General features: G+C 41.6%; 1 protein-coding gene across 2 annotated transcripts; it reads left to right on the plus strand.

Annotated features, from left to right (window-relative positions):
* The first annotated feature begins 608 nt into the window (after positions 1–608).
* Positions 609–21,387, plus strand: Psma3 (proteasome 20S subunit alpha 3). 2 transcript variants are annotated; one of them, XM_036205366.1, is made up of 11 exons: positions 609–735; positions 3,804–3,886; positions 8,873–8,996; positions 10,602–10,703; positions 10,784–10,857; positions 13,253–13,325; positions 14,396–14,461; positions 16,712–16,758; positions 20,171–20,238; positions 20,546–20,610; positions 21,223–21,387. In XM_036205366.1, the coding sequence occupies exons 1-11, from the start codon at positions 715–717 to the stop codon at positions 21,265–21,267; spliced, it is 768 nt and encodes a 255-aa protein (XP_036061259.1). In that variant the 5' UTR covers positions 609–714; the 3' UTR covers positions 21,268–21,387. The 2 variants fall into 2 exon arrangements, with proteins under 2 accessions (XP_036061259.1, XP_036061260.1); XM_036205367.1 differs by lacking the exon at positions 609–735 and having other exon boundaries at positions 3,823–3,886; positions 8,878–8,996.
* Positions 21,388–24,280: the final 2,893 nt, after the last annotated feature.

The following is a 24,280-nucleotide window of genomic DNA, read 5'->3' on the forward strand; positions in this document are numbered from 1 at the left end:
TCTGAAGATAGAGCTGACAGTTCCTAGAAGGAGCCTGGCAGTTGGAGTTCCCAAGGCTCTCTAGCCCTTTTTCTTTTCCCGAGACAGGGTTTCTCTGTGCAGCTTTGCGCCTTTCCTGGATCTCGCTCTGTAGACCAGGCTGGCCTCGAACTCAGAGAGATCCGCCTGGCTCTGCCTCCCAGTGCTGGGATTAAAAGCGTGCGCCACCACCGCGCGGCTCTTTAGCCTTTTCGAATGTAGTTTTGTAATCCTCCTGGCAGGAATGAAGACATTCTAAAGAAACACTCCGGACGGTGGTGGTAGTGGTGGGGTCACTGGGGGCTTTTTGTTTCTCAAGCGGCCACATTTGAATACATCTCCTTCCCGGCTTTTGAGTGCTCTGTCTCTGAACTCCTGAGAGGGGAACCCAAGCCGAGCTGGTCCGGACTACTAGGGACCAGGCTCTGACCTTAGCGCGTCTGGTAACAAAAAGTAAACAGTTCCTCCAGCTTCCCCAAAGAACCGCCTCCATGGCTTTCTGCGCACGCGCGCCTCCTGCTTTCCCCCGCCCCTTTTCCTACACTCCCCTCCGCCGCCCCGGGAACGCCCGCAAGAGGACAGGCTATTGGTGGAGCGCGCGGCCAATGGGCGAGCCTGTTACTCGGCAGCCCAGCGAGCGGCGTAGGAGCGGCACTTGGGGCCTGGAAGCGCTCGGCGGCCTCCGGGGTCGGCACCATGAGCTCCATCGGAACCGGGGTGAGTCTCTCCGCGCCGTCCTCTCCAGGTCGGCGCCGACGGGAGTGCGGGGCGCCGGGCCGCTGGACCCCGGGCGCTGCCTGAGTCCTGGGCACCCGCGGCCCAGGCCCTGGTCTGCGTGAGCCCGGCTCCGGCGGCGTGTCCGGGTCCGCTGCGGCCGCCTCGGCGCAGCCACAACCCGGCTTGCTGAGTCACTTTGTTCCGCTGCTTGAGGAAACCGAAAGTGAAATCTCGTGTGGCCTGCCCGCGTGTGGCCATTCGGGCCCGGGTGGGACCCTCGTGAGGCCCCTGCGGGCCCTCGCTGCTTGCGGTGCCCCGGGTTGAGCCTCGTGGGCCGCCGGGGCAGGTGCTGCGGTGCTGCTGCTGACTCACAGGCCTCCTCTGGCTCCCCGTCACCGCCCCGCCCCTGGACAGTCCCTGGACACCTGGCGTGACGGAGCCCCGAAGAAGGCTCGAGCTCATGAGTTCTTTGCCTTTCTCCTCTGTTCTGCTTTTTCCCCCAACAAACCTCAGTGCCTCCGATTTTTGTAAAGAGTCTTGAGGATTTGCAAGTTGGACTTAATTTGTTGGCGGCCAGATACACCCCGTGTGCAGAGATTTACTCCACCTTTCCTTTGTCTCCATATATAAACCACTTAACCAATATCTATTGATTGGATGCAGGAAAGGTAATGGATAGTATGTTTCTTGGTTGTCCTTGGTTTCCTCCAAGATTTTGATGCTCGCCTGGTGGGGTGATGCACACCTTTATAATCCCAGCGCTTGGGAGGCACAGACAGGAGGATCTCTGTGAGTTCGAGGCCAACCTGGTCTACATAATGAGTTCCAGGACAACATAAAGAGATCCTGTCTCAAAAACAAAAACAAAACAAAACAAAGGTTGTGGTGCTCAGAATTAAATCCACTTGCTGATGTTTGGAATTATTTAATTGGCTACGAGGCACTAATGTAATACTTTTTTTTTTTTTTTTTTTGGAATTAGTGCTCAGTAATATATCTCACAGCAAATTTGCTGTGCAGTTGTGTTATTTCCCATCAGTAGTCAACTGATAGAACCATGTGGAATATTTTAGTATGAAACTAATAATAACCCTGAGCCTTAGGAAGTTTCACTGTTGAGGACTTGTTGTTTCCTGGCCGTACTTCTCCCAAGAGTTGTAAATACCAGTATTTGTTGGTCATTTCTATCCTTTTTTTTTTTTTTTTAAGATTTATTTTATTTATTTATTTATTTATTTGTTATATAGAAGAGAGCACCAGATCTCATTACAGATGGTTGTGAGCCACCATGTGGTTGCTGGGAATTGAACTCAGGACCTCTAGAAGAGCAGTTGGTGCTTTTAACCTCTGAGCCATCTCTCCAGCCCCCATTTTTTTTTTTTTTTTTTTTTTTTTAAACTTGAATCGCTGGGTAGATGGAAAGGCCAACCCAAGGCCTCAAGAGGCAAGCCACTGACTTCCAAATCCTAACCGTACCCGGTTTTTGTTGTTGTTGTTGTTGTTGTTGTTTTAAGCCATTTGAGGCAGGGCCATACTATGAAGCCTCTGCTAACCTAGAACTCTGCAGCTTCCTCTGTCAGCCTTGAGTGCTGGTGATCCATCCTTATTATTTAGACCCGAAGCAAGAAATGATTATTAAGGTAGAATTGTGAATTCTTGAGTTGGACAGTCAGCTGTAGCTGTCAGTGCAGTGAATGGTCCAATTCTCATCAAATTTGATTGATTGCTTTTTTATTTTACACTGAGAACTATCTGTTAAGATGTGCCTCCCCACCGTGTGTGTGTGTGTGTGTGTGTGTGTGTGTGTGTGTTCTCTCGTGTTCCCATATGTGCCAAGGAACTAAACCCAGACTTTGTGCATGCTAGGTGAGCTCCATTCTTAGCTCTACCAAGTGCTTGTTTATTGTTTGTTTATGTTTAATTGTGTCCTCAAAAGATTTCCTTCTTTTTTGTACAGTCAAAGCCACTATTGTTTGGGATGTCTGAGCTCCACACTCAATGCTTCTTGGCTCTAAATTTGTTTCAGCCCAAAGCCAGAGTGTTGTAGTTTTAGTTTTATGTGTATGTATGTTGCACCACATGTGTGCCTGTTGTCTGTCCGAAGGCAGCGAGGGTGTCAGGTCTTCTGGAACTGAAGCTGCAGATGGTTGTGAGCCATTGTGTGTGTGCTGAGAATTGAACCCAAGCCCTTTGGGAGAGCAGCAAGTGTTCTTAACTGCTGGGTGTCTCCAGCTTAAATGCTTGAATTTGGGCCTTTGAAATGCCTCACTGGGTAAAGGTGCTTGCTACCAAGACTAAACACCTGAGTTCAGTCCCTGAAATGCTGAGCTCTATTCCCAGATCCCAGATGGTAGGAATAGAAAACTGACCCTGGAAAGTTGTCCCCACGGCATGTGCACTGCAGATAAATGTAAAACAAACCAACAGTGTGGATTAGGTCATCCCACCTCCTCACGTCAACACCTCATTCATCAAGGATAAAGTGGAAACTACTTCCCCAACTTAGTTTGGCTCTCCTGCAGGTTCTGGATTTCTCATTGCTGCTCCTTCCTCCCCCTTACAGGACACGTTCCTTGACTTAGGCTAGGCTTTTCCCTACTTTAAGGCTTGAAGTCACGTGCCAGGGAAATTCTCCCTCATATCATAGATGACTTTTGCCTTGTCACTGAGTATTTTTGTGTGTGTGAGTGTTTTGTCTGCATGTATATATGGGCGCCCTGCACATGCCCAGTGGAGGTCAGAGGAGGGCTTTGGATCCCCTGGAACTGGAGTTACAGATGGTTCTCAAACATCATGTGAGTTCTGGGAACCCAACCCGTGTCCTCTGCAACAGCAACAGGTGCCCTTAGCAACTGAGCCATCTCTCTTGTTCCTTGGACCCATGACTTTTCAGTGGAAATCAGTCTAAGGTGTTTAGTTTTCCCTGAGCAACAGCGGAACGCGTCTTTCTTTTCAAAGCATTCCCGTTAGGATAGGACACATGGCTGTGTGGAGAAAGAACAGTTGTCGGACTGTTGCTGGCAGAGACGTGCGCTGTGAACTTACTGTTGCTCTTCCTTTGTTGTTAGTATGACCTGTCAGCCTCCACGTTCTCTCCCGATGGAAGAGTCTTTCAAGTTGAGTACGCTATGAAGGCGGTGGAAAACAGCAGGTAAGAAGCACTCTTCTACTGAAGTCCATGTTTTAACCAGGAATTATCCTTTATCTTGTTTGTTTTGATAATGAGGCTTTGTATATTGCTTTAGCACAAACAAATATCATACCTTGAAGTAATCTCAACTTCTTTATTTTATTTTGATTAATTTATTTTTGTTTTTTGAGACAGGGTTTCTCTTTGTAATAGCTCTAGCTGTCCTAGAACTCAATTTGCAGACCACACTGGCCTCATGCACAGAGATCCGCCTTGCCTGTCTCTGCCTCCTGAGTGCTGAGATTAAAGGCATGGGCACCACACTCAGCGTAATCTTAACTTCTTAGTCCTCTCCAGAGTTCTTTCTTGTACAGATCTTCTTCCTTTTCTTAGGTTCCAGGGTTCAAACGGGCAGTCAGGCTTGCATGGCACACTTATCCACTGAGCCATCTTGTTAGCTTTTTTATCTTTTTATTAAGAGATTTCTGGTTGGGGATTTAGCTCAGTGGTAGAGAGCTTGCCTAGCAAGCGCAAGGCCCTGGGTTCGATCCTCAGCTCAAAAAAAAGGAAAAAAAAAAAGATTTTTCTATTCGTTTTACATATCAACCACGGAGTCCCCTGTCCTCCCTCCTCCCACCTGCTTTTTTATCTTTTTGGGATTTTTATTTATTTATTTATTTATTTTTGCTTTCATTTTATTGCATGTGCATTGGTGTTTTGCCTGTGTGTGTGTCTGTGTTGAGGATTTTGGATTTTGGATTTTGGATCCCCCGGAACTGGAGTTAAAGACAGTGGTGAGCTGCCATGTGGGTGCTGGGAATTGAACCTGGGTTCTCTGAAAGAGAAGCCAGTGTTTGTAACCACTGAGCCAGCTCTCCAGCCCCTTTATTTTTTAAAAAACAGTCTCACCATATAGTGCTGGCTGGTCTGGAACCCTGGCCAGGGTGACCTAAGGAGATTTATTAATCTGCATCTGCCTCCCAACTGCTGGGTTTAAAGGTGTACACCTTGCTGCTGGTGACCTCTTTGCTGCCTGCAATAAAAGAATAAAAGAAAAAGAAAGAAAGAAAATGAGTACACCATCATGCCTGACAAAGTTTTGTTTTCTTTTGTTGTTTTGTTTTTCCTATATAAAGAAATAACTGGGACTGTAGAGATGGCTCTGCACAATCATGAGGACTGGTGTAGATCCCAGTGCTACTGATGAGCCTGTAATTCAGATCTGAGGCTTCCAGTGCCCCCTCTTGCCTTCTGTACATTTACCCTAAACACACATATGCACAAACACTAACAGATGTGCACACATATAAAAATCTTTTAAAGAAATGTTTAGGAGCCAGGTGGTGGTGGCGGCGGCGGCGGCGCACGCCTTTAGTCCTAGCACTTAGGAGGGAGAGCCAAGGTGGATCTCTGTGAGTTCGAGGCCAGCCTGGTCTATAGAGCGAGATCCAGGACAGGCACCAAAAGTACACAGAGGAAACCCTGTCTTGAAAAACCAAAAAAAAAAAAAAAAGAAAGAAATATTTAGGAAAAAGAAAAAAAGCTGAGACTGTAGTTCAGGTGTAGATTGTGTAGTAAGCATTAAACCCCAGCTTTGAACCCCAGCACCCCATGAACTGAGTGGGGTGTTTAAGCTGGTAGATAACATTTAAACTAGTTTGTGTTCTGTAACAGAGTGATTGGTTTTTGTCTTGTGTTGGGGTGTGTGATAGGAAAGTGCTCTGCCACTGCGAGTGCCTGTTCAGGAGATACCAAAATAACTAATTAGAGGCATGCAATTACGTGCCTAAAGCCACTATTCCAGAAATATAGATGCTGTGATTGTAACTGTTTCATGAAAGTGTTCTCTCAGGGGCTGGAGAGAAGGCTTAGCAGTTAAGACTGTACTGTTCCTGCAGGGGACAAGTTCCCAGCACTTACATGGCAGCTCACAACCACCTGTGACACAACTCGGGGATCTGAGACCTCTGGTCTCACAGGTTCCTGCATGTGCTTGCACATACACTCACAAGTGCATAGGCATAATTTTAAAAAAATAATAGATAGTATGTTCTTAGGTGATTATATGAAAAAACAAAGATGATGTTTTCATCTCTTTTTAGTCTCATTGAAGAGCCTTGATGTGCAAGTCCTTATAAGGACTTGCTTGTTAGGCCTCAGACTCAGAAAGATTGACCTGCCTCTACCTCCTGAGTACTTTTATTTATTTATTTATTTATTTATTTTTGAGCTGAGGATCGAACCCAGGGCCTTGCGCTTGCTAGGCAAGCGCTCTACCACTGAGCTAAATCCCCAACCCAGCTAAATCCCCAACCCCCTCCTGAGTACTTTTAAAGGAGTACATCACCACACCCAACTGAAAAAGTTTGCAGTTTTTGCTTTTGGATTTGAGACAGGGTTTTTTTGTTTTGGTTTTGTTTTTATGTAGCCCTGGCTGTCCTGGCATGTGCTCTGTAGACCAGACTGGCCTCAAACTCAAGAGATGTGCATGTCTCTGCCTTCTGAATGCTGGGGTTAAAGGCATGTGCCACCACTACCCAGCTGAAAAAGTGTTATCTATTGGGTCATCATGCTTATCCACTCAGCAATCTTAATAGCCCCACGAGTTTTTATACCTTTATTTTATTTTATTTTAAAGATTTATTTATTTATTATGTACACAGAAGAGGGCGCCAGATCTCATTACAGACGGTTGTGAGCCACCATGTGGGTTCTGGGAGTTGAACTCAGGACCTCTGGAAGAGCAGTCGGTGTTCTTAACCTCTGAGCCACCTTTCCAGCCCCTTTTATTTTACATATTCAGTATATAGCCAAAACTGAGAGAGGACTTGCTGTGTTGTCCAGCCCTTAAAACTCGTGCTCTTCTGTGTGTGCTTTCTGGCCCCAGTCTTCTGAATGCTGGGATTATAGACGTGCCACGCTTTTGTATACTTTATATTGAAAACAATTATTGGGGGAATCTCAAAAAGCATTTATTTGTGCGGGCTGTAGATTATAACAGTACTTCACATAATAGAAGAAAACTGAATATTTAAATATTAGTTTACTTAAATAATAGAGATGTCTACATGCTTCTGTTAAGGTAATAGTTTTCTGCCTGTTCCTAGCCCTGGGTCCCTGTAGGTCTTTGAGGGAGTGTTCCTAACCAGACACTTAGGCATACAGGAGCTGGCAGAAACCCAAGGGCAGTGACCCACAGAAGAGAGGTCTTAAGACCTGAGTTTGACCATTGGTGCATTACTTGCTAATGATGGGCATACTGTCTTTTTGCCTCAGCTTCTTCATTTGTAAAATAGGGATGATAATACTGTTTTTCAAAGTTCTTGAATAAATTAGCCAGTATATGGGGCCTACTGGTTGGTAATGCAGTTCAGTGGTAGAGTACTCCCTGCCATGTATGGTTCTTGGGTTCCACCCTCAGCACCACACAAAGAAAAAAGCACAAATTGACAGGAGAATTTATTGGATGTAACAACAAATTCCTAATGATAAACTGCTGACCTATTTACTATTAATAATAATATTTAATATTTCCTAAAATGGCTTATAGTTGTAAATATGGTTAGCTCACTTTACATATAAGTTCTGTACATTCAGGTTCAACCAGCTAAATTTAAAAAGTACTCAAGAGAGCTGGGCGGTGGTGGTGCACACTCTTAATCCCAGCACTCAGGAAGCAGAGGCAGGTGGATCTCTGAGTTTGAGCCAGCCTGGGCTACAGAGGGAGTCACAAAACAGCCAGGGGTACACAGAGAACACATTCTCATAAAACAGATAAAAAGAAAACACATCCCCCTACCCCACCCTAATCCCTAATACCCCCAAACTTAGAAAGGGACCAGAGTGTAGCGTACTGGTAATGTGCTTGCCTAGCGTGCACTAGGCCCTGGGTTTGACCCCTGGCACCACACACTAAACAAAGACAAGCAGAACAGATCCCTACAGGGCTGGAGATTTGCCTTGGTGCTGCATGCTTAGTGTGTGTGAGGAGAGTGTGGTGCCTAGCACTCCAAGAATGAGTTGTAATACATACTAGCATTAATAACAATGTTAATGAAAAACAGAAAGATGGGGGTGGGGATTTAGCTCAGTGGTAGAGCGCTTGCCTAGCAAGCACAAGGCCCTGGGTTCGATCCTCAGCTCAAAAAAAAAAAAAAAAAAAGAGGGAAATAAAGTAAGTAACATATTTTAATCTAGAAAGAATATCATACAGTTTATCCATATTTTATTTGAGGTTAAGATCTGAGTTGTGCCAGGAGGTGGTGGTGCACGCCTTTAGTCCTAGCACTTGGAGGCAGAGGCAGAAGGATCTCTGAATTCAAGGACAGCCAGGGCTACACAAAGAACCCTGTTTCAAAAAAACCAAAAAGAGGATATGAGTTGTAACAGAACATATATTTTATTGACTTACATATTTACTAGAAGCAGTACATACTTATTGCAGAATAATTGGAAGAAAGGAAAAAAAGTTTAGTTGTTGCTTTTAGTTTGTATGTAGTGTGTCTTTTTGTGTATGTTATGCACCTTTTTTTTTTTTTTTTTTTTTTTTTTTTTTTTTTTTTAAGACAGGGCTAACTGGGCCTGGTGTGGCATGGCACATATCTTTAATCCCAGCACTTGAGAGGCAGAGGCAGGTTATGGTGAGTTCCAGACCAGCCAAGAGCTACACAGTAGGACTGTCTTTTTGTTGTTGTTTGAGAGAGGGTGCTACTACACCTGACCTCTAGCTTTTTGGGGGGCAAGGCGGGGAGTTGTTTGTTTTGGTGGTGTTTTTTTTTTTTTTTTCCCTTTTTCGAGATAGATTTTTCTGTGTAATAGTCCAGGCTGTCCTGGAACTTGCTCTGTAGGCCAGGCTGGCCTCAAACTCATGAAGATCCGTCTGCTTCTGCCTCCCGAGTGGTGGGATTAAAGATGTGCACCACCACCGCCTGGCTGATTTTCTTTTTATTTATTTTTTATATATCAATTTCTTCTATTTCAGCTAAGAAAAAATTCTTTTTGTTTCAGTACAGCTATTGGGATCAGATGTAAAGACGGTGTTGTGTTTGGGGTAGAAAAATTAGTCCTTTCTAAACTTTATGAAGAAGGCTCCAATAAACGACTTTTTAATGTTGATCGACATGTTGGAATGGTAAGATCACACTTTAAAATGTTCATCCTGTTTTCTCTAATTTCTTTTATGTAATCAAAGTACATTAAATTCTGTTTTTAAGAACTTACTCATTTAATATTAAGGCAGTTGTATATGATTGAACAGCCACAACAATAATGAATTTATTATTAGGTTTGGTCATTCAATATCTCAAACAAAGGAAACAATTTCATAACCTTACTGGTGACAAGAAAACTTGTTCTGGGGAAAGCTGTCGGGTTTAAAAGAAAGCTAGTGGAAGGTGCTTAAGTAATTCTCATTTCAATAGGCCCTTTAGTGCTGCAAACATGAAGTCACCAAGCTGTTGGCATTCTTCAGACTTAGAAATTTGGTTGGGCCTGGTAGGTCAGGCCTGTAATTCCAGTTACTGAAGAGGTTGAGGCATGAGCATCCCAAGTTCAAAGCCTGCCTAAGCTACACAGAAACCTGCAAACTGCTAGGTACTGAAAGAGGTAGAGAAAGTTAAGGCTGAATTTCCTCTCTGCAATTGCCATCTTCATAGTGACTTGACAATTATTAGACGGCACAAAAAACTTCCACGAAAGCAGAGAAGGCTTGTGTTTTGTTTGAGCAGGCTTATTTGAATAAGATACTCTACTGTGACATTTAACTATGTCTCTCTTCAAATTTTAAATTTTTTGCACTGCTACTTAGGTATTGACTTCAATGCCTCAACATGTCATAACGAATTGGCAGGAACTATCGTTTTTTTTGGATTGTTTATTTGTACTTATTTATTTATTTGGTTTTTCAAGTCAGGGTTTCTCTCTGTAGCCTTGGCCAGCTTGGAACTCCATCTATAGATCAGGCTGGCCTCAAACTTAGAGATTCTTCTGTGCCTGTAGTTTTAAGCCATCGACCTTGTAAGATAATGGTATGTTGTAGTTTAGTTTCTCCTTGCAGTTTGCTAGCCAGTTGGCTGCAAAATTTTGGTTATTAGCCTTTGGGGCTTTTAGACAAAAGCTTTAATAACTTTGAATGTACAGCTTTAAAATAAAAACCAGCAGGCTGGAGAGATGGCTCAGAGGTTAAGAGCACTGGCTGCTCTTCCAGAGGTCCTGAGTTCAATTCCTACAACCACATGGTGGCTCACAACCATCTGTAATGAGATCTGGTCCCCACTTCTGTATACATAATAAATTAATAAATCTTAAAAAAAAAACATGAATAAATAAATAAAAACCGGGTTGGAGATTTAGCTCAGTGGTAGAGCGCTGCGCAAGTGTAAGGCCCTGGGTTCAGTCCTCAGCTCTGGAAAAAGAAAGAGGGGAAAAAAAAATACAAATAAAATAAAAATCAACCTTGACCAAGATCAATGTTTTTGTTTTTTATTCTTTATAATGAAGTGGTGATTTGGGAAAGTGAACTCTGATAGAAATGTTTCTTCTGAACATTGGACATTTGAGTTGTAAATTAGCTATGCTCTTACATTAAAACATCAGAATGTCCTTTGAAGACATTTAATCAAAGATAGTATTTAAATGATGCTCATTAAAAAAAAAAACTACTAGATAAGCCAATAGTAGGTGATTTGGCTTTTGGTTTGCTCCAAGAATGTCTATTAAATTGGTATTTTTCCTCCAGGCAGTTGCAGGTCTGCTGGCTGATGCGCGTTCCTTAGCAGACATTGCAAGAGAAGAAGCGTCCAACTTTAGATCTAACTTTGGCTACAACATTCCTCTCAAAGTAAGTTGATGATATGTCAAGGAACCTTTTGAACAGTAATGGAAATTTATTAATAAGGTCTTTTCCCCCCATAATTACAGCATCTTGCAGACAGAGTGGCCATGTACGTACACGCTTATACACTCTACAGTGCTGTTAGACCTTTTGGCTGCAGGTATGGAATTTTGTGAGACCTTAAGTCGTATTTATACAGTAGTTATTTTTCTCCACAAATTAGCCTTTTATTGATATCTGTTCCACCAGTGTGCTGGGGTTATAGACATGCACCACCACACTTCTCTGTGGATGCTGGGGATCAAACTTAGGTCATCATCATGCTTGTGCAGCAAGTACTCTGCTCACTGAGACACCTTCCTAGTCCCCCAGACTAGCCCCGTAGACACTCTGAAGTACAAATTCTCACCATAAAGTAGTAGGCAACCGTTAAAAGTATACTTATAAGCTGGATGTGACTGTTCATGTTTGTGATCCCAGTCCTCAGAGTCTGAGGCAAGACTTTCAAGTTCAGGATTAGCTTAGGCTACATAGTGAGTTCAAAGCTTGCTATCTAGAGAGCCTGTCTCTAAAAAATCCTAAAAATGGTTGGAATAGTGAAAGGAGTCAGGCCTGAGGTGATAAGAAAACTTGTCATTATGACTTTAATCTAACCATAGTAAATTCTCTGCCATGAAGTCCCTGATACTCAGTATATTCTATCTTGACGTGGGGTACAGCAGTTTAAATACTTAAATAAATATAATGGTTCTAAATGGCGTTTTTTTGTTTTTTTAATTTTTTGGTTTGTCAAGACAGGGTTTCTCTGTATAACAGCCCTGGCTGTCTTGGAACTCCCCCCTGTAGACTAGCCTGGCCTCCAACTCACAGAGATTCCCCCCCTCCGCCCCCCAGTAATGGGATTAAAAGGCATGTGCCACCACCCGGCTGTGTGGTTTTTGTTGTTTTTCACAGCAGTCAGCAGTGATTCCATACAAAATTACATTTCATAATTTAGAATAGCCATAGTTTCTGTTATTAAGATGAAGTGTTTGCTGGAGAAAGAGAGGATTCAATAGTTGTAGCAAGAAATGGATTAGGTGTTAACATTTGTAATAGGGGTATTGGGAGAACTGTTATAACCGTATTTGAAATGAAGACATTTGATTTATTGGTTGGAGGTGTAACTCAGAGTGCTTGTGTATTACCTGCAAAGCCTTATGTCTGATTTCCGACACCTCACAAGCTAGTCATGGTAGTGTAGTCTGTCTTCTCGTGCTTCGCAGCTAAGGGGGGAAGGTCAGAATGTATTGTTAGCTACATAGTTAAGACCAGCCTGGGACACAAGAGACTGTCTTAGAGAAGAGAACCTAGCTGTCTATGCTTTATCACAAGCCAGTATCTTATTATGTTAATCTTGCCTTTAAGTTGCCTGTCTGCCATATTTCAATTCAGAAATGAGAGAGCTATTGAAAACCTGAGTTTATTCATTAGCTATGTTAGCCCCCAGGAGAGCATTTGTTATGGGTTTCATTCAAATTACTTATGAAACCTCTCTTTTGACTATAGAATGCCTTCCATTGTAACTGAGTTCCATGTTCGTCAGCTCCTTTCTAGGAATAGTGGTTTCTTGAGCATATACCATGAATTAGTCATTAATGTGGGGACACAAATGTCACATTGATGAAACAGCCCTTAGAGATGAAATGACAGGATCTCGGCATTGGTACTGAATACAGTGGAGCAGCAGTTAAGGAGTAGTCTGTTCCAGAGAGGCAACAAGGAAACATACATGAAATATTTGGGGAGAATGGGTGAAGACTGTCTGATGTGCTGATGTGAAACATGGGCATTTTGGGGAGTGCGGAGGTAGTGAAAAGGTATGTAGAAATGATACTACGGATGTGCAGTGAGGCCAGTGTATAACAGCTCCAAAATAAAGGGTTTCAGGAGAGGACGTGTTGAAGAGCTTTTGATGATGAGATTTCTATTCTGAAAGAGGAATTGCATCACTTTGGATGGGGAAAAGCTGGGCACAGATAGGGATGGTTGGGTCTTAGGATGTTAACACATGATGTGATAGATAGGCCAACATAAGGCTGATTTCTCTAAAGGAAATAGTTTCAGAAAATTGGTAATTCATGATCACTTAACAACCTAATTTTAATTTGTTGAGCATATAAAAATATTGAGCCATTTCTGACCATTGCAGAGAAATGACTAGCGGACTGCTGGGAAAAAATGAAGGGTGCTTTTCCCCACACACTGTCCCCTTAGCCTGAGAAGGTGCAGGAGCTTTGCTCTGGCCCTGGAGTTGTTTTGCCTGTACCTGTCCTGACTCCTTTTACTACAGTCTGATATTGCAGAATAAAAAGCTCCATAAAAAAGGTTGACTAAACAAATCACATGGGTTTTAAAAACTGTAGTTTAATACTAGTTTTTATTGAAGCTGTCTTACCAAAGAATTTACCTATAAGTTACCTGTTTTTTAGCACTTTATCAAAGAAAATCTATTTACAGTTTCATCATTATAATGGTATTAAGAAGCATGTTGTAAACTATTTGTTCTTATGCAGTTTCATGTTAGGGTCTTACAGTGTGAATGATGGTGCACAGCTCTATATGATTGATCCATCTGGTGTTTCATATGTGAGTACACTCTAAGTGATTTCAAAATCTCTTGTAGTTAAATGGCATTGCATTATCATTTATCTCATGTGCATTTTATAAAATATTGTTCAAACTCAGTTAGCGCTGGGCATAGTGGTGGAGACCAGTGTCCCAGATACATGGAGGTGAAGAAGGAGAATTCCAAATTCAAGGCCAGCGTGGGCCTTCTCAAAAGGATCTTGACAGCTTACCAAAGATTCAAAGTGTCAGAGTAAAGAAACACCTGGGTATAGTGTAATAGTTGAATGCTTGTCTACCACATGTAAGGTCTTGGCTTCAGTCCACAGCATTTTAAGAATAAATACCCAAAACTCATTTAAGGAAAGTGCTTTTTTTATATTAATGAACATATGGCTATGAAGTAGAGTTTACAATTGGCTTTCAAGATGCTCTTTATGAGAACTACCTAGTGAAAAATAGTATTTTGAATTTGTATGTGCTTGTCTCATCATTGTATTATGTCTTAAAACTGACTGTAGGGCAGGATAACTGCTCGGGGTAGAATAGTTACCTGCATTTTCAAGGCTTTGGGTGGGAAATCTGGCACTGGGCGGGTACCAACCCAAATTTTTAAATTAGATTTATTCATTTTATTTTTTGCCTGCTTTGCTGGCATGTATATGTATCTTGTGTGTGCTTGGTACCTGCAAAGGTCAGTGAATCCCTCTGGGACTGATGATGTTAAGGATGTTTGTAAACAATCATGGGTGCTGAGATTGAACGTGGTCCTCTGCAAGAGCAGCAAGTCCTCTAAAACACTGAGCATCTCTCCAGCCCCAACCTAGATTCTTCTAGAATTAGGTTTGATAGTTCAAGCTCCTTGACATTCATGTGATGTATTTGGATATTTCTTTTACTTGTTCTGTTCTTTGGAGACAAGGGTCTCACCATGTAGTCTTGGCTGGTCTCCAAATCAAAAAAAAAATCTACCTTACTCTGACCCAAGTGCTGGAATTAAAGGTGTGCACCACCACTAAGTAGTAACTATTCATGATACCAAATAATGCATCCTAATTGACTTTTTTTCTTCTTTCCCTCCTTTTACGTAGGGTTATTGGGGCTGTGCCATTGGCAAAGCCAGGCAAGCTGCAAAGACAGAAATAGAAAAGCTTCAGGTAAAGTATATGGAATGCTGGGCTTTACTAGAAGTGGGATTTACAGACCTCTTTGTTTTTTTGAGCTTGCTAGGCAAGCGCTCTACCACTGAGCTAAATCCCCAACCCCTACAAACCTCAGTCCAACAATGTCACGCCACTTGATTTTAGAGACTCTGAAGTTAACTGGTTAAATAGAAAACCTGGAAACACATTATCTATGACTTGTATCGTGTATCCCTGCATGATTTTGACTGCTTCTATAAAGACTCAAGAAGGAAAAAATTACAACTTTTTCAAGATTTATTTCTTGTGTATGAGGGTTTTGCCTGTGTGCATGTCTGTGTAGTGCGTGTGTGTCTATACCCAAGGAGGCCTGAGGAAGGCATCAGGCTCCCCGGAACTTGGGTTAGTGATGGTTGTAAGCCACCATGTAGATGTTTGGAACTGAACCTGGGTCCCTCTGTAAGAGCATCAAGTGCTCTTAACCTTTGAATCATCTTTCCAGCCCCCAAAACTACTTTATATATATTGCTATAAAAATCATTAAAATCCATTCTTAGGTCAATTGCAATAAGAAAAAAATTTTTTGTTTTGTGTTTTCCTCCTACATCTTGTCTTTGGACACAGCTTTTATCTTAAAATATATTAGTGTCTGCTCAAGTGCTTTTTTCTACTTTGCACCTAATGAAAGAATGAAGTTTAGAACTACCCCTTAAAATGTGGCTTAGTGGCACACCCCTGAAATCCTGGGGTTCAAGACGCTTGCAGAGTGCTGCATATTCAGAGCCCAGGCTGGGCCTACAGTGAGATCTTGTCTCAGATGAAAACTACCCACTTGTTGCTAACTGTGAACTATGTTCAGCTGTTAGTATAGAGTGTTTCTTTTAACCTGATTTTTCCCAAATACTCTGGCTGTTGTCTGCTTTTGTTATGTGAAGCTTCAAAAATTTTACTTTTAACTATATGTATGGGAATGGACACTTGTGAATACAGTTGCCTACTGAGGCAGAAGGAAGTATTGCCTCCCTGGAGCTGGAATTGCAGGTGGTGGTGGTTAGCTGCCTGATACGGGTGTTGAAAGATAACATAGTTAAATCTTGTATCACAGCTCCAACCACTATATTAGAATCTTTCATCACCTTAGTATCCGAAAAATGAAAACTGGGTTGCTCAGGCACTTTCGTAAACCCGTTATTACAGACCAACTCTCTACCCTTGTACCTCAGCCTCCCTAGTGCTGCGGTCACAGGTGGATGCCATCACACTAGCCATAGCCAGTTCTAATGCCTACAGTATTGGACTCCTCAGCTGGATACCCAGCTTTTTCTCTGGATTTCCAGTTGTTCACTGAAGAACAATGAGTGATTTCCACTGTAAGCAACTTTGTCTTCTTGAGTTAATTCTCACCATGTAGCCCTGGGTGGCACAGCAGCTTTTGTTCTCACGTCTTCATTTGTTAGCTACATTGTTTAACTTGGAGCACAGGTCCCATGGTGTGGTGCTGCAAGCACCGGGGTTGGTGGTATACGCCATTACCATTGGGCCATCTCACCCGCCTTTGGCTGAGATCTCACTTTACCTTTTCCCTTCTTCCTGCTTTTCCTTGACTTTTGTCTTCCTGAAATCAAAGGAAATAAAGTCCTTTTAGTATATTTATGTTATACATAAAATAAAATTCCTTTAATAACCTGCTTAATTAAATCTTGTTTTGTTTTTCAGGCCAGGGTTTCTCTGTGTTACAGCCCTGGCTGTCATGGAGCTCACTTTGTAGACCAGGTTGGCTTGAACTCAGAGATCTTCCTACCTCTGTCTCTTGAGTGCTGAGGTTAAAGGTGTGCACCACCACCACCACCTGCTCAATTATGGTATCCTAGGACTTGTCCCTGGAGCTGGAGAGAAGGCTCAGTGGTCAAGGGCACTTACTGCTCTTGCAGAGGACCAGTTCTCAACAGCCACCTGTCAGTGCATAACCTATATAATCAATTGAACTAAGCTACTGTCCAACTCCAAAGAAAGAGCACTGGTAATTAATACTGTGTCATGAAAATCATTAAGCAAATAGTTTACACATTTCCTGTCTCTCTTGGTTTTTGGAGACAGGGTCTATATGTACCCCTGGCTGTCCTGGAGCTTGCTATATGATCAGGCTGGCCTCGAATTCTCAGAGATCTGTCTGTCTCTGTCTCCCAAGTTCTGCAAATAAAGGTGTGCATCACCATTCCTGCCTTTATACATAACACAAAATTAATTAGTATGCTTTTCTTGTAGATGAAAGAAATGACTTGCCGCGATGTAGTTAAAGAAGTTGCAAAAATGTAAGTTGTTTGAAACTTCATCTGCCACCCACCAAACAAAAACAAAACAAACCTTACTTGACCTCATCTCTGTATACATTAATTCTTAAGTAGCTATTATGTTTGAAAATGTACTGGGAACTGAACTCAGGCCTCTATATATGCTAAGAATGTGCTGTACTACTGAGATAAACCCCTAGCCTGAATATATTCAAGTTACATCTTTAGTTTTCTTTAGAAACAAAAGTTTCACAACATAGCCCTGGGTGCCCTAGAAATCAAGAGAATCTACCTGCTTCGACCTCTCCTGGGATTAAAAGCATGTGTCACTATGCCTGGAAAGTCACATCTTTAAGTAATGAATCGGGTCGAGAAATAAAGTTTGTGACAAACCAGAGACCCTGCTGTTCCATCTGGGAGGCAGCCTTCCTGACCAAATGTGTCTGAGGTGGACCACCCTTATGATGCCCACCTCCAACCCTCTAGTCTCACAGTGTCTGTCTAGGCATGTCTGCACAGACAGTGCCAACAGCTGGGCCACTGCTGCCCAACTTAGGTGTGCCAGGGCCTCTTAGGGTGTAACAACCCTGGAGGCCCCCTTGCCCTGTCAGAGCTCTTGTTTTGTTGTTGAGTTACTTCTTTCAACCAGCCACCTCCTCCAGGCTCTTGGGGTGTATAGGAGTTGAAGATGACTGTGCAGTCCACAGACCCCATTCTAGTTCCGTGCATCTTTAATACATCCCCAGCCAATGTGTTCTGGGAGGGAGAACTTGGCTAATTTAAGGGGCGCAGGAGACCCTGCCATCCTGGGCACTCCTCCTGAGGAGTGGAGGCAGAGTGGTAGCCTGTACACTCTGCTTGCTGGCTCTGAAAGTTGAGTTGGGGACAGAGTCTCAAGGCCTTGATTTATTTCGGCAGCTGTGTTTCTGGGATCATGGTGTGAGTAAGCGTCAGGGGTGGAGCTTTGAAGTTTGAACTTTGAAATTCAAAGTTCAAAAGTGTGAGATGGTCCTCTAGAAGAGCAGCCAGTGCTGCTGAGTCATCTCTCTAGCCCTTGGAGATCATATTTTTTAAAGGCATTTTAATTAAATGTTTTGGTATATTTTAAAAAGTAATAAGTGGGATTGAGAGATATAGTTGGTGACAAAGTAAACCTTTATATATGCAGTAGGATTCAAAGATAGGAAGAGGACATAGTAGACATTTAGAAATTCTACTTTTGAATGCTTACAGGGCTGGAGAAATGGCTTGGCAGTTAAGAACACTTGTTCTTGCAGGGACTTGGGTTTGAGTCCCTGCACATGGTGACCATATATAACCCCAGTTAGAAGAGGCCTGCCTGGGATTGGCCCACTTCTGACCTCCACAGTTAACAAAGCCTGCGCACGCCATTCATACACATAAAGTAAAGAAGTCTACATTTTTTAATAAAACAGTGCGTAAACGCTGGTTTCTGTGTTGCTAGACTAGAACATGGGTCTCACATTCTGAACTTTTGTTCTGACATTGAGCCACACCCTTGGCTTCACTCACGTTCTTTTGTAGGTTCGTAGCTACCTCTGCAAGTGATTTAAGAAGCTGGCTTGTTAATACCAGCTGCTGTTTGATTCTTTCCAGGTTTATTATATTTATCATATAAGTTCTATAAAACAAACTTTTGTAAGAAAACAGGATTTACATTACAGGTATAGAGCGAGTTCAGTTTAACAAGTTGTGAAATACTAAGCAATAAAGTGGGTAAGTAATTCAAAAAGATGAATTGATTTGCAGGGCGTGGTGGTACCTACTCACTGGGGGGTGGGGCAGGTGGAACTCTGAGTGAGGCCAGCCTGTCTATAGTGAGCGTTCTAAGATAGCCAGGCTACACAGAAAAACCTTGTCTCAAAAAGCCTTCTCTTTCAAAAAAATTTAGATTAAAGAACGCGGGCTTTTCTATTAAAACATCTTGTAGATAACTTTTCAGGCAAGCTGTATGAACAAATGTACTGAGTTGGTTCTTTGTGCAATAATTTTTCAGTTTTTGTATTTTATAATAGAAGGAAAACTGGGTTCTAGCATTAAAAAAAAGATGGTGCTTATAATCTCTTAAAAAGGGATTTTGTTTGCTGCTATTCCTGTTCTTGCCAAGACCCCCCCCCCCCATTCACTTTGTACTGTGAAGCAGGCAGGCATCTTTTTTTTTTTTAAACTTTTTATCGATTCTTTGTGGAATTCACATCATGAATCCCGATCCCATTCATCTCCCCGTCCCTTCATATCCATCCTGTCCTTGCGACCTCCCCCACAAAGTACAACTTAAAAGGGGGGAAATTGTTCTGAGAGTGCAGTGTCACGGTGACTGACCCAGTGTGCCCTCTAGTCCATACATGGTTATCTGCAAGGCCTTCTCTTCCATCAGTTAAGAACTGTCGTACGTCAGAAAGTGGAAGTCATCTCTCACCATAGTGTGAATAGGACACAATCCAGTTCCTTTAACTGCAGCAGTCTTTGAAGTTCCTGTTGGAAGTCAGCCCTTTGGTACCTTCCATATTTTTGTGTAATTGGTAGGTAGTAATTGTTCCCTCTCAGGAAGTCATCCTTTCATAGTGTAACTAAGGTCCTCTCCTATTATATAGCGAGGCTTTCCAGAGCCTCCAAAAGTAAGTTTAAGGAAAAGGAAAGCTTTGTTTTGCATACTTTTTGTGTTTCTGTGTGTTGGGGCAAGGGTTATTAATTTGAAGTCAGCATCATTCAGGATCCTCCTGCCTTAGCCTCCTGGGACTATAGTCATGAGCCATTGCTGTCAGTTGATACTCACTTGTTTATACTACTGTCACAACTGGTTGTGTGCCTTACTGTAAGTTTGTAATGTGTTTACAACGTACGAACAAGTTTTAGTGACACGCGATTTGGGGAGGGAGCTTAAATTATTGGTTAGTTTTTGAAGTATTTAATAGAAAAAAAATGGGTATCTTGAAAAAAGCACACAGTTCATGATGGTCTTTCCAACTTGAGCCTGTTTTCTTTCTGAGATGTCTTTTTTTTTTTTTTGAAACTTTAAAACACTATCAAAATAAACTGAATTTGAGTAATAGAAGTATGTCAATATCTGTAGAGATTTGCCATTTTAAGAAAAGAATATTTTTATTTTCTATGTGTATTTTGCTTGCATGTACCATTTGTATATGTATGTAGTACCCAAGAGGCCAGAGAGTGTTGGATACCCTGGAAAGAGTTATAGATAGTTGTAAGTCTATCTACATCATGTGGGTGCTGACAGCCAAACCCAAGTGCTCTTAGCACTGAGCTGTCTTGCCAGCCCCTAATTTGTCTTTTCTCATTTTCAAACTAGACTGGAGAGTATATCATTTTATAAATAACACCAGGCATGAAATGTCTAGATTGCGCTCTGTTCTCAGAACTTGTGTTGATGGTTATTTCTTTTCTCTTGTAGAATTTATATAGTACATGATGAAGTTAAGGATAAAGCTTTTGAACTAGAGCTCAGCTGGGTTGGTGAATGTAAGTTACATCTGGACATTTATGTATTCTAGAATTCATTTGTACTATAAGACAAGTTAATGAAACAGTTCTATGCAATAACTGATGTTGTGAATAGTTCTCATTGAAACATCTATGTGACGTTTTATGTCCTTGTCAAGATTTATAAGTCAAACTTATTGTTATTTTCAAGTAAGCTCAACTTGGGAACATTGAGTCTTGGGGGAGAAAACAACAAAAAAGGAACTCTACCTCCTTGTAGATTAGGCAGAATGAATAGTATTGCAAATCACAATCCTCATTTTTAATATATTGCTTGACTTTACAGTAACTAAAGGAAGACATGAAATTGTTCCAAAAGATATAAGAGAGGAAGCAGAGAAATATGCCAAGGTAAGCAACAGCAAAAACACTGTTGTAAACAGTCCCATGGACTGAGTCATAAGGTAACTTGGTTGACGTGTGAACTAAGGGTAACAGTTTTTTAGGTTACCTTTAGCGGGGATAGAGTTGTCCTAATTTAAAAAATCAAATCAAGTTCCAGGTCAGGCAGGGCTACGTAGAGAAACCCTGTCTCTAAAAACAAAAACAAAACAAAACAAAATTCTAAGCTTCCCCCCCACCCCCAAATGTTTAATGCTTTTATATTGAATTATCACAGTACAATAGACTTATCACTGGGTTATCTTTAAGGTTTTTTTTTTTTTTAATTTTATTTTATATGCATGTGGTATTTGGTCTGCATGCAGTATGTTTGTGTGAGGGTGTCAGATTCCCTGGAATTGGAGTTACTAACAGTTGTGAGCTGCCATGTGGTTGCTGGGAATTGAACCCAGGTCCTCTGGAAGAGCAGCCAGTGCTCTTAACCACCGAGCCATCTCTCCAGCTCCTTAAGGTAGTATTTTTAAAGTATAAGTAACAGTTTGTAGTTACAAAAGTTTAAAATGTGGGATCCATAGGATCTAACAAGATGAAAAACTTAAAATAATTTTTTTCTTTTAACAGGAATCTTTGAAGGAAGAAGATGAATCAGATGATGACAATATGTAACATTTTCTTCACTATCTCTTCTGTTTGACATTTCTGTGACAGTTTCATATGACTAGCAAGCACCATGGATCATATATACCCACTGACCAATTTTCATTAAATTTTTGTCTTATAAACATTGTTGGGTAATTGAGGATATCTGCTTTCTATTAAAATATAGATTCATATTTGATTTAAAATTGTTAGTGGTGGGGCTTGAGAGATGGCTCAGAGGTTAGAGAACTGGCTGCTCTTCTAGAGAACCCGGGTTCAATTCCCAGCACACACACATGACAGCTCACAACTGTCTGTAACTCCAGTTCCAGGGTTTCTGACACATCACACAGACATACATACACACACAGGCAAAGCACCAATAGACATAAAAATATACATTTGTGTGTGTGTGTGTGTGTGTGTGTGTGTGTGTGTGTGTGTGTGTGTGTAAGTGCATGGGGGCAGATGGGTCTACAAATCAAGTGTGTGTGTGTGTGTGTGTGTGTGTGTGTGTGTGTGTGTGTGTGTAAGTGCATGGGGGCAGATGGGTCTACAAATCAAGTCGTAAGATAGCCGTGGCTATATTGAGAAACCATGTCTCAAAACAATTAAAAAGATACATTCTGTTTTATCTAGAATTTAGTTTTAGATTGATTTTGAATTGTTTTTGTATATGTGTATGTACATGTACTATGTCTGTGCCTGGTGCCAATGGAGGTCAGAATAGGGCTCTAAATTTCCTGAACTGGAGTAATGGATGGCTGTGAACCACTTTATCATAGGTGCTAGGAACTAAATCTAGTCATCTGTTCTCTTAACCACTGAGCTATCTCTTTAGCCCTCTTTAACTAGAATGGTCATATTCTACTGTGGTTTTTGTATTTAAAAAATCCAGTTTAGCCAGGTGGTGGTGGTGGTGGCCACCGCCTTTAATCCCAGCACTCAGGAAGCAGGGGCAGGTGGATCTCTGTGAGTTCGAGGTCAACCTGGGCTACAGAGTGAGATCCAGGAAAAGGCACCAAAGCTACACAGAGAAACCCTGTCTTGAAAAACCAAAAGGAAAAAAAAAATCCAGTTTAGTAGATGAAAGCTATGTTTACAATTACAGTAACATTTCTGCTTTTTCCTTCATAGTGACAGAGTGGACTTTATGGATTAACAGTTTCTAGTCAATCATCCCAATAGTTGCTTGAGCCCAAACCCAATCCCTCCATACTGTTAGTAAGACCTACTTAGCTCTAGCATGCACGTAGCAGTGGGGCTGATTCCTACCTAGCAGTGCACTGTATAATACTGTGATGAAGAAAGCAAGTGTCATTAACTAGAAAGAATGTGAATTCAGGCCAAGGATACCAATTTATGCTAATAGTGCCCAGATCAACTCCTGGGCTTTTCAAAGAAACTAATCTGTTCAATGAGTTGAAATATGTGGTATTGCTGGACTTAGAACACATACGTGGGTTAAATATCACATCATTTTACCTGACTATCTTAACTACTATGCAATCAACTCAAAACAGTTTTAAAAGCATTTCATTATCATAACCTTTTTTTTTCCTTTCGAGACAGGCTTTCTTCTCTGTGCAGCCTTGGAGCCTTTCCTGGATCTCGCTCTGTAGCCCAGGCTGGCCTCGAACTCACAGAGATCCACCTGCCTCTGCCTCCCGAGTGCTGGGATTAAAGGCGTGCGCCACCACTGCCCGGCTCATCTTGACTAATATGTGCTACAGTTTATAATCAATGAATTTAGCCCAAATTGAAAGAAGTGTTGGTTGGCTTTGGATCTTTTTTCAGATAGAGAAACTGATTATATGTTCTTTTTTGTTTTTTTTTGAGACAGGGTTTCTCTGTGTAGCCCTGGCTGTCCTGGAACTCACTCTGCAGACCAGGCTGGCCTTGAACTCACAGAGATCCGCCTGCCTCTGCCTCCTGAGTGCTGGGGTTAAAGGTGTACGACACCACACTAATGGCACATGAGTTTTGCTGTGTTGTTGCTGTAACTTCTTAAATTCACTAAGTACAACTAATAACCATTTTAAATGGTTCTAAACAAACCTTTATCTTAGCTAATTATAAGCTACTATAAATACCATATCAGATCAATTTTAAGATCAGCAGATGTATCTACTATAGCTGTTATGAAAGCAAATTATAACTTTCCCAGTATAATACAGAAAGTCTAGATTTAATGTAGGGACATTCTGTAACTGCTACTGAGGATTAACCAGCCTTTTGTGGGAAAGGTGGCACATTCTAATTTCACGTGAATACAAACAGCATTTATTTTCAGATAAATAAGCCAGAAACCATCTTAATATTGGCACCTGAAATAACAAAAAAGTAGCTAATTTGGGCTTAAATATTAACATATAATAAAATATATTTATACTACCTATCTGTTAAAGATTTCATTTGGTTTGCTTCTTGGTTGTTGTTTTTTTTCCCTTAGAAGGGGAACGTTTAATTGGGGATGGCTTACAGTTTAGTCCATCATCATCATGGCGGGACATGGCAGCATGCAGGCAGACGTGGTGCTGGAGAAGGAATTGAGATTCTACATCTTGATCCACAGGCAGCAGAAGCAACTGTTGCTTGTTTTGTTTTTTGTTGTTGGTTTTTTTTTTTTTTTTTTTTTGTAGACAGATTCAATCTCTGGTCATCCTTGAACTCACTATTCTACATGAACAGTGTAGACCAGGCTTGACCTCAAACTCTCAGAGATCCACCTGCTTCCGTCTCCACCATGCCTGGCCCTGTTTCTGTTGTTCTTAAAAGGACCTAAAAAACAAAATGAAGTTTAGGCTATCAACATCTCTGAATCAGTTTTCTTTGTAAGATAAGTGGCAAAATTAATTTAAAAAAAAAAAAACATTGTATAAAATAAAACACATACCACAATTCTGGTAAGATATCAGAAGAAATGCCCTAATGTGTAATATGTTTGTACTTATCTTTTGAAATGCAATCCAGAGCTGACCTGCATTTTCCATTCTGGTAAAACCCCACTGTATCCATATTGTGTTCCCTATACTCAGGC

The sequence above is a fragment of the Onychomys torridus genome, chromosome 14 (assembly GCF_903995425.1).
Source record: "Onychomys torridus chromosome 14, mOncTor1.1, whole genome shotgun sequence".
NCBI classification, from domain to species: Eukaryota; Metazoa; Chordata; class Mammalia; order Rodentia; family Cricetidae; genus Onychomys; species Onychomys torridus.

Bases quoted from the DNA above. Each gene is read 5' to 3' on its own strand.
- Psma3 (XM_036205366.1), top strand. From the start codon at position 715: ATGAGCTCCATCGGAACCGGG. The intron at 8,997-10,601 runs GTAAGATCACAC...TTTTTCCTCCAG, and splicing joins TTGATCGACATGTTGGAATG to GCAGTTGCAGGTCTGCTGGC. The intron at 13,326-14,395 runs GTGAGTACACTC...CCTTTTACGTAG, and splicing joins ATCCATCTGGTGTTTCATAT to GGTTATTGGGGCTGTGCCAT.